This window comes from Poecilia reticulata, linkage group LG11 (genome assembly GCF_000633615.1).
Source record: "Poecilia reticulata strain Guanapo linkage group LG11, Guppy_female_1.0+MT, whole genome shotgun sequence".
Classification (NCBI taxonomy): domain Eukaryota; kingdom Metazoa; phylum Chordata; class Actinopteri; order Cyprinodontiformes; family Poeciliidae; genus Poecilia; species Poecilia reticulata.
The window spans coordinates 20,966,915-20,977,665 of record NC_024341.1 but is presented as its reverse complement, the minus strand read 5'-3'; the positions used below and the strand labels follow the sequence as shown (position 1 = coordinate 20,977,665).

At 38.5% G+C, this 10,751-nt stretch overlaps 1 protein-coding gene across 1 annotated transcript; it reads right to left on the bottom strand.

The window, feature by feature from the left end:
* Window positions 1-2,132: 2,132 nt before the first annotated feature.
* On the bottom strand, window positions 2,133-9,013 carry rnf115b (ring finger protein 115b). The gene is made up of 10 exons (XM_008422481.2): window positions 8,870-9,013; window positions 8,636-8,760; window positions 6,663-6,721; window positions 5,908-5,968; window positions 5,632-5,822; window positions 3,971-4,039; window positions 3,784-3,862; window positions 3,557-3,650; window positions 2,461-2,576; window positions 2,133-2,331 (listed from the first exon to the last, which is right to left on the bottom strand). The coding sequence occupies exons 2-10, from the start codon at window positions 8,711-8,713 to the stop codon at window positions 2,206-2,208; spliced, it is 873 nt and encodes a 290-aa protein (XP_008420703.1). The 5' UTR covers window positions 8,714-8,760; window positions 8,870-9,013; the 3' UTR covers window positions 2,133-2,205.
* Window positions 9,014-10,751: the final 1,738 nt, after the last annotated feature.

The following is a 10,751-nucleotide window of genomic DNA, read 5'->3' as shown; positions in this document are numbered from 1 at the left end:
ACAACACGGGCATTCTGAGTCCCACACGGGAGGGAGGGAGGGAGGAGGAGAGGAGTGGAAATGTCTGTTGTGAGCGGTTCCTGCGGTCCTTGGTCACTGAAAATATATATATATTTGTACCGTTTTTTTTGCAGCTATTCTAGGTTACCGTGAAGAGTTGTTTTGTGGGTTAGTTCAGGGTGTGTTCGCTGGTATGCAGCAGTCAACTGTCAGACTCTCGGAACCGCCTAGGTTAGCCACCACAGAGGGTCAACGTAACGTTACAGTACGTTAACAGCACAGACATAGGACGTGAACGCAGCACAAAAGCCTTTAAATAAACGGATTGCACACTGTAAAAACGAACATATTGGTCTAATTAAAAAAAAAATGACGGGGCTTATTTTATTTGTCCCCAGAAGCTGGAGTTTTTGAGCTGAAATTCAGAAAAATAAACTGTGATAGTGCCTCATTAGGAATTCAAAACTTCTCAACTAAAAGGTGGGAAAATATGCAAGAGAGCCTATGAAAAAAAGTATTCTGACTATTTTGATTCTCTTCTCAGATTTTGTCTTTAATCTTCAAAATCTAACCTTAAAAAAATAATTCTGGAGAATTATAAAAAGGTCAGAATTCTGATATTTTGAGATTAAACTAAGAATTCAGAGAAAACATAATTCTGCTATATTAAAACTTGTATTAACTGCGAATGGAAACAAAAAATTCACTTTCTTATACACCTATGTAGATATCTAATTCTATTATGAATTTATACTGACTGTAGCAAGTGCTATTTGTTCCAACCTCAACATAAAACACCATCGGACAACCCCCTGGCATTTTACCATTCATAAAAAACAGATTATCAGAGTGAGTAGTAGTGTTTTAAAAAAGTTTTGTTGCATTTTTTTAATGCATTGGTGTCAAACAAGGTTAATTCTACCACATATGGGCAGGATAAAGCAAATACTTTTGGTTGCACAAGTTGAAATATGGACTAATAGAATATAATATGAAAATATGAGGTGTTAGAATGCAAAAAAACAGCTTGATTTTCTAATTATTTTTGCTATTGATTGTATGTTATCGTTATTAGAAACGTAAAAAGAAAAGCAAATCAAATTTTTGAGAAAAAAATCGAGCTATTTTTGGAAACAAGAAAATTGCTTGCATTTAAGGGTGCTTTTACAACAGCCCTTTTTAGTTTGCTTTAATTGAACCCAGGTCTCGGTTCGACTAAAGTAACTCTATTGCGGTTTGAATGCATATGTGGATGCAAGCGAGTCAGAAATCGCTCTAAAAGCAGGAAGTGGACTATAGTGCAAGGCATTCTGGGTAAATAGTAACAAAATTAATAGTCTTTTTACTCAAAATAAAAGAGAAATCCTACAACAGCTAAAATCTGGTGCTCCTACAAAAAAAAGAAAATTTTATGCATTTATTACTGGAAATAAATTCTTGCAAAAAAATCACTCTGTATGTAAGCATCTATATAATATTACAACTTTTTGTATTTAATTAAATTCTGAAAATATGTGTATGTTTGGATGATTTGCTTATCTTTTGTATACTGAAAACAGGGTTCTTTATATTATTTCATTCATCATGCACTTGTCATAAAATGTTAAACAGTTTCTATTGGCCAATATGAAATTATAATTATTTTTGTACCAAATCAGGCCCAAAATACAGAAGGATTCAGCTATATGTTCAGCCATGTTAACCTCACTGACCACTGAAATAGACTGCAACACCTGCTTGTGTTTATCACATTATAAAACACAAGTATGTACAAAGAGTGGAGGTCACAGGGTTAAGCTTTAATAGCTGCTTTAACTTGGTTAAAGGTCAACAAAATCCTGAAACTGTCTCACCAAGACAATATTGTAAAAGTGTTTCCTCATAAGTCTGTAAGAGCCCATCATTTTGACAGCCACTAGCAGCGCAGTGGTTATTAGTTCGTCACATCAAAGTCAGTCATTCAGAAAACTGCCTCGGCGAGCAGCGCAGTGAGGAGAGCACACCCGCTCAGGATGTTGTCAAGCAAACTGCTGGGTGCTTCTTGGGAGCCGTGGCATAAAATAGCATTTTCCTTAGAGTAGAAAACATGAAGGTCCTTCACGGAGACGCGTGAATGACGTGAAGGCTTAAGCTGCAGTCAGAACTGCGGTGCATGTAATGTGTTTTATTTAAAAGCGGCTGATCCAACACGAAGAGTCCCGTTGCTCAAATCGCCTCCCTCTCTTGTTGCTCTTGCCTGTCAGAGAGCTCGTCTTGGGGCTGCTGCGATGTGGGCGGGAGGTTGTTGTCGACGCCGTCGAGACTTTTGCGGCACACTGGGCAGGTGTCATGCTGGAAAGAGGAGAGAAAACCTTTTGATCACTGCACATGAATTTGTGATGAAGCACAAGTGGAAAATTTCTGCATCCAGATTAGTGTTTCATGTTGATAGTTTGCAAGCGTGCCAGTTTTTATCCTCACCAGCTCCAACCAGGGCACTATGCAGTCGCTGTGGAAGTAGTGGAGGCAGGGAAGCTTCCTGACAGATTCGGCGAGCGAATACTCCTCCCTACAAACTGGACATTCTAGTCGGCAGTCTGAAAAAAAACAAAGAAAAATATTAGTACAGGCATGTTTGTTACTCTGAGCCCTTTAAAGAGAACCTCCTATGCAAAATTTACATTTTGCATGTTTTTGTACTTCCATTTGAGTTTTTCATTTTACTAGAGCCAATAAAAAAGGTTTTATTGGCTCTAGTGGCCTTTATTTGATATTGAATGGACATGAAAGTAGGTAATGAGAGAAGGGGGAAGACATAGGGCAAGGGTCTCCAGACCAGGAATCGAACCTGCAACGGTCGCATCAAGGACTAAAGCCTCCATGTATGGTTTGTGCTTAACTCCTGCGCCACCACAGCACCCCTAAGTTAATGTTTTTTAGTTTCTGGATTTCAAAAACTTCCCGATTGTTGAGTCACACTGCACCGTTACGTAGCAACCCCAGGGGAACTCCAGCATATTTGGTGAGCTGGTTTTACCCCTGTATGTGTTGTACAATGGCTACTGGATAAGACAAGTGTTTTGTTGTTGAATTAGCATTCAGAAAACCACTTGGTGAGTTATTGCAGGTTGTGTATGAGGCTGCACTTCTGCTTTTCAAAACGTACGGCTGCATCACTGCGGATCTGTTTGCAGCCATTTTCACATGCGAGTGTAAAGGTTGAGTTAGCGGCGTGGTCAACAGCAGCTTATTTGAATATAAAGTGACAAGAGGCCCTAAAACAATTCATTCTGAAAGGAGCTCAGAATAGACAGAACTGAACAAACTGAAATCTCATCATCTACGAATGATTTTGTGCAAAGGTTGGAACCAAACATGTTTTGTACAGCCCATAAACATATCCTAATCTGTTCAAGGAAGCAATAGGTCACCCCACAGGACAGCATAGACTAGAAAAGTGTGATGAATGACAGAAAAGGGGAAATACAGAAGGAAATTACTTCTATCATGAAACAAAGCTTTGTTTAAAAAGCCATAAGGCCAAACATACATCAGCAGGCCGTGCTAAAATTCCCACCTAACTGTTCTTGAGAGACGCAAACACTGGGCAGCAATGAGATCATCTCCTGTTCAGCCGGCGGTGGACCCGTGCTCTCCAGCCGCTCTAATAACTGGATGAGAGGAAGTACATCATATGATACAAAATAATATCTAAACTACTCTGGTGCTTCACATAAGGAGCTGGGCGTGTCTAGATTTGCATGCTGTGGTACTCCAGTGATCAGTAACTTTGCTGTTGCTGACCTCTGTGACGACCGCGTCGAGGCCTCCCTGTCCCCACGCATAATCTCCCGGGTTTGAGTACAACTGCATCATGCTTGATCTAAGGGGGCAAAGCAAAAGAGTGGAAGTGTCTCACACGAAGTCAGAGTGAAATCAAAAGCAACTGACGTGAATCAAAACCAGTAATGAGAAAGAAAAGCATGCTCACAGTTCGGTTGGAGTAGAAGTGGAGCTTCCGCTGGTGGCTAACAGTTCAGAAAAGACCTGCTGCATGATCCTTTTGAGTGAGAGCAAAACCAAGCAGAGAAACGTCTGACTTAGAAAACTTTCACTTGATTTTAAGCTGCTTCAAACCAACATGATGAATATTTTTTTTAATAATATAAGAAATTCTTGTGGTTTTACAATAAACATTGCAAGTTCTAGAGGTTTTCTAAAAACTTTTCACTTATTTTCTGTCCGTTCCTTTCAAAAATCCTTCATACAAGTCATTCACACAGTAAGAAGTTGAATGTTTAAAGTCAAAAGTATGGCCTAAAATGGAAGATGACCGTCACAAAAGCAGAAACAGAAATAAAAACCGTCTTTCTCAGTGGGGAGACGGAAGAAAACTCTATATAAATTGAAAGTATTAACATTTGAAAATGTTCATCCAGTTTGGACGAAACAGTGCCCCCTGCAGGCCACAAAAACAAAACCTTGCAACCCTCCGTTGTTGTGAAAGTAGAAACGGAAAAGAAACTGATTGTTTTGGTTTAATCAATGTAAAAGAAAAAACAATACAGAACTAATCAACTTCTCAAATAGTAAAAAAAAAAAATACTGGTGAAAAACTAAGGAGCATTTATTTATTGATATATTTATTGGTGCATGTTAGATGCCACCAGCAGCGGAAAACGTGTGAATTACGACCAGATTCCTGTAATGTTTTGGTGTGGAGTGCATTGGCGCGCATCTTCATCACCACAACTTCTAATGAGGCTTTTAACACAAGGAAATAAAAACTTTTCAACACAATATCTTTCTCCAGATAAGAGCCAAATATTAACATCTGTTTTGTGGACGTTCAATACAAATACGTGTCCTATTAAACCAGTGCTTCTCAATTCCAGTCCTCAGGCCCCCCTGCTCTGCATGTTTTAGGTGTGTCTCTACTCCAGAACAGCTGATTCAAATGATTGCATGACCATCAAGTACTGCAGAGGCCTGTTAATCACCAAAATATTGAATTCAGGTGTGTGGCAGAAGGGAAACATCTAAAACATGCAGGGCAGGGGGGCGGTGAGGACCGGAATTGAGAAACACGGTATTAAACCCATATGAATAGTACGTGAAAAAGTCTTGTTTTAAGAAATGAGTACAAGCATTAACACTTTCAGCTAGTAGCTGTTTTAGGAAGCCACTTGCTTCTGCAAAAATACACTAGACGGAATGAAATTCGCATGAAAGGTTAAACCTTACAGATATTCACTGAGCTGCCTCAGACATATAAAGCAGGGATGCATGAAAATGATGCAGGGCAGTGATTCTCAAAGACTGGAGAAGGGCATGAGAATTGGGAATACGTTTTTTTATGCAGGTCACAAGGAACGAAAATATGTCCTTTATAATGTTTAGTTTTTTGGGGTTTTTTTTTACCAGGTTTTATGTTGTGCATGCATGTAACATGTTTTTTTGTGTGTTTTTTACCTTTTCATGAGTTAAGAGGCTTAACTAAAGAAACTACCTAAATATTGCCTTTAGTTAGACCAATAGCAACAGGAATATGTCTAAAAAACTTTCTTTTAAAAACTTCAGAAAACCTGGACAAATATTGACCCAGAAAGCCAAACACAGTTCCCTGTATCACTGAAGTGTCTACAAACATACCCGTATACAGTGGGGATTTGCTCAGGCCTGGAAGACTCGTCCTGCTCAACGTTAAAAGGCGAGTCCTGTTCCTGCAGCTCTGTAACGACCGGGGACGCCGGAGATACCTGCTGGTTGTCCTCTGGGCGGGACTCGGAGGAGGGCGGGTGGGACAGCAGGGCGGAGCGCTCCATGAACACCAGCTGCCATATCTTGCAAAGGGAGACCAGAGAAAATTGTCACACAAAGGCTGAGGCACAAAGGAGTCATTGTTACGACGCAATTACTTCCACGTACGTCTGGCAACTGCAAGTTTGACTCTGCATTTGTTACTGATGACGCTCTGTCCCGCAGGAAACTTCACACACACAAAAAAGACAAAAATTAGGAGAGCATCTTTCTCTTAAAAGATTGCAGGAGGATTTACTTCCTCCAGTGGAAGGAATTTGGGGGATTCTGACCAAATTCAGCACCTAATTTTCCTCCTACTTGAAGGCCCCAGGGTGCACCGACTGGCGAGCTAAAAGTTCCTTCTCTGTTTCAGGATAAATTAAACTATCCATTAAAAAAGCATCATGTGAGTGTCTTTTTGAACGACGTACTAAAATAAAGGAAGAGAAAGTTTGGATATGTAATCTGGAAGCAAAAGTAGGTGCTGAATGTCGTTGACTGCTCAAAAGTGGAGTAAAATAGGTAAAATAGAATTCAGTATGATGATTGTCTTTTTAATGAAAATGTCTGTTAAAAAGAAATAAAAAATTATTCATTCTAAATAAAATTATAAAACATTTATAAAACATTTCAGCCCGGGAAAAATTGGGTTTAAATGTATGAATGTAATTTGTATGATCCAAATTACTTAAGTAAAGACTCTATATTCCCAGGTTCTTTTGAGAATCTTAGAAGACTGAAGGTTTTCCTCAGCATAAGTCAGAGGTTTTCACATGATTTAATATCAAATATCTTCAGTAATGCATACTTTCATAAGGCAAACTCCCAACTACGTCGTCAAAACTGAGAGAAAAATGTAATATTGAGCATTCAGTTTTTACCTGGAGTCTTCTGTTACCTCCTCGATGAAGTCGGACTCGCATGTGGGGCAGACCAAATCCTGAAAGGAAACAAGTTCATCTTCAGAAATCTCCTCATCTCGTTTCACAGCCAATGCCTCTGGGTTTTTAATCATCTGCTGTATCTGCTGAGGTTTATTCCTGCAATGGTTTCTTCCAAGAAAAATGCTGGATCTGGCTGCAGGGGTTTGATCTGATTTACGCTCCGGATTATTAGCGACGTTATAAACAAAGCAGATGCTTGTTATTCTACATTTACCACAAGTTCTGCTCCAAGACAATACTGAATTAAACTGCTGTTAAATGTCAAATTATTAGGCTTTTTATGACCTCTAAATATCTTCAGACAACTTATATTTGGCCAAATGTGACAGCCCAATCTATGATATAAATAAATTAAATTAATGGCATAGAAATTTTAAAATAGCATCCCAAAAGGCAAAATAAAAAAGCAGAAAATGTCCCTAAAAATTTAAATCAGACTAAACACATGAATTGAAGTTCAGCTGGATGCTTTAATCCACAGTCAACACTTCATGTCTCAGTTACATCATTTATTAGTTTTAATTGTATTTTCTTTCACGTGAAACGTTTATATTTGCAGATTTATATAATAACACTGCAAATTCTTTTTTTAAATCATTTCTAGTGTCTGAAATAGATTTTTTTGGTCATATTAGTACTGGATACACAAGGCAACCCAAATGCTTTAGGACATCAAATGAAAGACAGAAAAAAGTTATGTAAGAACTTTTCATTCCTTATGTTTTCTCTTTTTTAATTTGACAAATAATTTCCAAAGGCACATAAATGCTAAAAATAAAGTAGCCCAACCCTATCCTGCATCAGCTCTTTGGTTTTACTGCATAAATAATTTTGTCGCAGTTTTTCCAGAGATTTTAATCTCTGAAAAGACCACAGATTTCATCAAGGAAATGTTCAGTACACAAAAAAATCCAGTTAAAGAAAACTTGTCTGAAAATCTGCAAAGCAGCTGACATTGCCTTCTGTTGAAATACATAAAATATGGTAGGAAAATATAGATACGTACGGATATCAAAAGCTTGGTAAATAGACTAAATACGCTTGACTTTCAATATCTTTGCTCAGGTTAAATTTGGACTACACATATAGGCTAAAAAGACCTACAATTTTCATTTTTATATATATATACTAAATAAAGACAATGACTGTGTGACCTGAAATAGTAGCAGGCGCTATCATGGAAAAAAAAAACCTACTGTATTACCTCTGTAGTATGCTGCCTTGGGGAGAATCCCATAAGCCCGTTAAACATAAATGATACAACGGCTTGCCATATTTAGTTTTTCTATGTTCGCTTCTTCTAGAAAAATTCCAAATTAACAGTTTTTATCTAAACCTTCAGAAAAATCAGATTGGGACCACAGAGTTCCGGTGTTGTGTGGTTTGTATGAATTTTCGGTGGTGTGTGTGTGTGTGTGTGTGTGTGTGTGTGTGTGTGTGTGTGTGTGTGTGTGTGTGTGTGTGTGTGTGTGTGTGTGTGTGTGTGTGTGTGTGTGTGTGTGTGTGTGTGTGTGTGTGTGTGTGTGTGTGTGTGTGTGTGTGTGTGTGTGTGTGCTAGCAGTGTGCACACCCACAGCACTCCCTTCGTGTTTGGCACGCAGTTGACAGCAGACAACTGGACAGAGCAGAAGCGCTTCTAAATATGGCAAAGTGAATTACCAGATTTTACTCGCACCATCTAATTTAAGAGTTTCATGCTACTACGCGCACAAGACCTACCTCCAAGTATCTATTAAAGGCTGATTATTTAAGAGATTTCACTTTATTATAATTCTGAGGCGAATTATAAGGGATTAAAAGTGCATTTTGTTTAAAAAGGAAGCAGACAGTAAATCTGTAAATCTTAAATTAAGACATTAATGACAATAGTAACGCTATATATATGTATATGTAAATATAAAAAGACCCACCGGCAGTTGGGGCTCCGTCTCTTTCCTGCAGAAGTGGCAGTAAAACCGGTGTTGTGGTGTGTCCGCTGCCTCCGCCATGTTTACAGTGAGGAACTGTCTTTGACGTTGCTCTCTCAGCCCCCTCACTCAAAAAATAAAATAGCAAAAAGTATCAGCACGGTTAGGAAAGCAACAAAGAAATATAAAAGAACAAAGAAAATTTAAAGAAGTTAAAAAAAAAAAAAAAAGTGACACCAGGTTTGCAGGTCCTTTCCACTGTTTTCAGTGTTTCCAGGAGCGCTTCTTGGATGAATGCCGCCCTAGGCGAGCCTCTTCCTCTGGGCCCCTCATGAGTGTTAATGTCATTGTAATTCAGGGCTTTAAATGATTCAGAATGATTTATTTGAACATTTTGTTTTTGTTTTTTTTCAAACTCAAGTATTGATTGAACAATCAACAATGTATTTTAAATACAAACATTGAGTTGACACATTTTAATATCGTGTTTTTAGGGTGCGTTCACACTGCAGCCTGAAGTAACCCAATTCCGATTTTTTGGCAATTCCGATTTTTTTTTGCCGGGCCGTTCACACTGCCAGTAAATGCGACCTGTATGCGTTCTGCAGTGTGAACGGGCAAACGACCTGAAAGTGTCCCGCATGCGCACTAGAGGGCGCAATAGCATCGGCGTTGTCAGTGTTCTGCCAACCGCTATGAAAAGAACTGCTCCGTGTTTGCGGAAGTAAACATGGAGACTAACGGCGGAGCTTAACTTGCACATTTGAAGTTGTTGTCCAGCCGCAGCATATTAACAACTTAATCCTCATATAGTCCGTCATGGTTGTTGGTTTTCTTCCCGCTTGCGCGTATCAGGACACAGAATAGTGAGATTTGTTGAGAATCAGTGACGTTCAGTTTCGGATGAATGCGACCTGAGGTCTCATTTGAATCGGATACGTATCGGATATGGATCGCATTCGAAAAAGAATCTGACCTGTGTTGTTCACACTGCCATGAAAAGATCGGATACAGGTCGCATTACGTCAAAAAAAAAAAAAAATCGGAATTCGGTCACTTCAGGCTGCAGTGTGAACGCACCCTAATTACAGAATCAAGGATATATTGCCCACATGCAATTTTTTTCTGAGGGTTTTTAAGCATTAATGACCTTTTCAATTTCACGCCACAGCAATTAAGTCCAGACTTTTACTTGGCCACTCTTTATTTAGTTTTCTTTTATTAATTAGTTCAGAGGTAGACTTGCTGCTGCTGTTGCTACGGGATGGTTGGACATTTCCCTCAGATTTTTCTGGTAGAAACTAGGATTAATGGTTTGATCAATTACAGCAACTTCTCCAAATAACATAAAGTATCCTCAGACCACCATTATACAATTCTGCCAAAATAATAGTCTGATTTTTGCATTTACAATTGTATTCTGTGACATGGAAATTAGATCTGAAACATTTAATGTGACAAAAAAAAAAATCTGTAAACTTGCCTTTTAAAGTAAGAATCTTTTCTTTTTTACATGTTCCTCACACAGATATAAACTGCTGAAGACGCTGTAATCAGATTTAAATAATTCAATTCATGTTAAAATTGTCTAAATATTCTGTTTTCTACACTACATCCTTTTGATGCCAAAAACAGAAACATAACATAGGTACTTGATAACTTCCTTAACAGAAAAAATGTAATAATGGTCATCAAAAATGTTTGATTTTTAATTGCCTAAACTTCAAAAAGAATAAAACGGGCAACATTTTTACACAGCTTCAGAGAAGAGCGATAAGGCTTTGACGTTTTATCACATCTTAAAATACCCTCAGCCTGACCTACAACCAGTGGCGTGTGGTCAGGGGAGGCAGGTGAGGCAGAGGCAGAGCCTCACCTGTCATCATGGAAAAATAAAATATATTAAAATCATTTATAAAGATATTTTCACCGTGGTTTGTACTATAAAGTACCTATTTTTTATTTAACCAAATCTGATTATTTTTTCTTCAAAATTGCTGGATTTTCGCATTTTCCCATTCAAATGCTTGGAAGCGAAGCCGGTGAGGCAGCAGTGAGCTGAGCCTCACCTGGGATTGCTCAACCTCTCGCTAACTGCACTGGCTGCCATTCTATGAGA

Coding starts and splice junctions, on each gene's coding strand:
- rnf115b (XM_008422481.2), bottom strand. CDS start 8,713: ATGGCGGAGGCAGCGGACACACCACAACACCGGTTTTACTGCCACTTC. Junction 6,722..8,635: donor AGACGGAGCCCCAACTGCCG/GTGGGTCTTTTT, acceptor GTTTCCTTTCAG/GATTTGGTCTGCCCCACATG. Junction 2,332..2,460: donor TAGTGCCCTGGTTGGAGCTG/GTGAGGATAAAA, acceptor TCCTCTTTCCAG/CATGACACCTGCCCAGTGTG.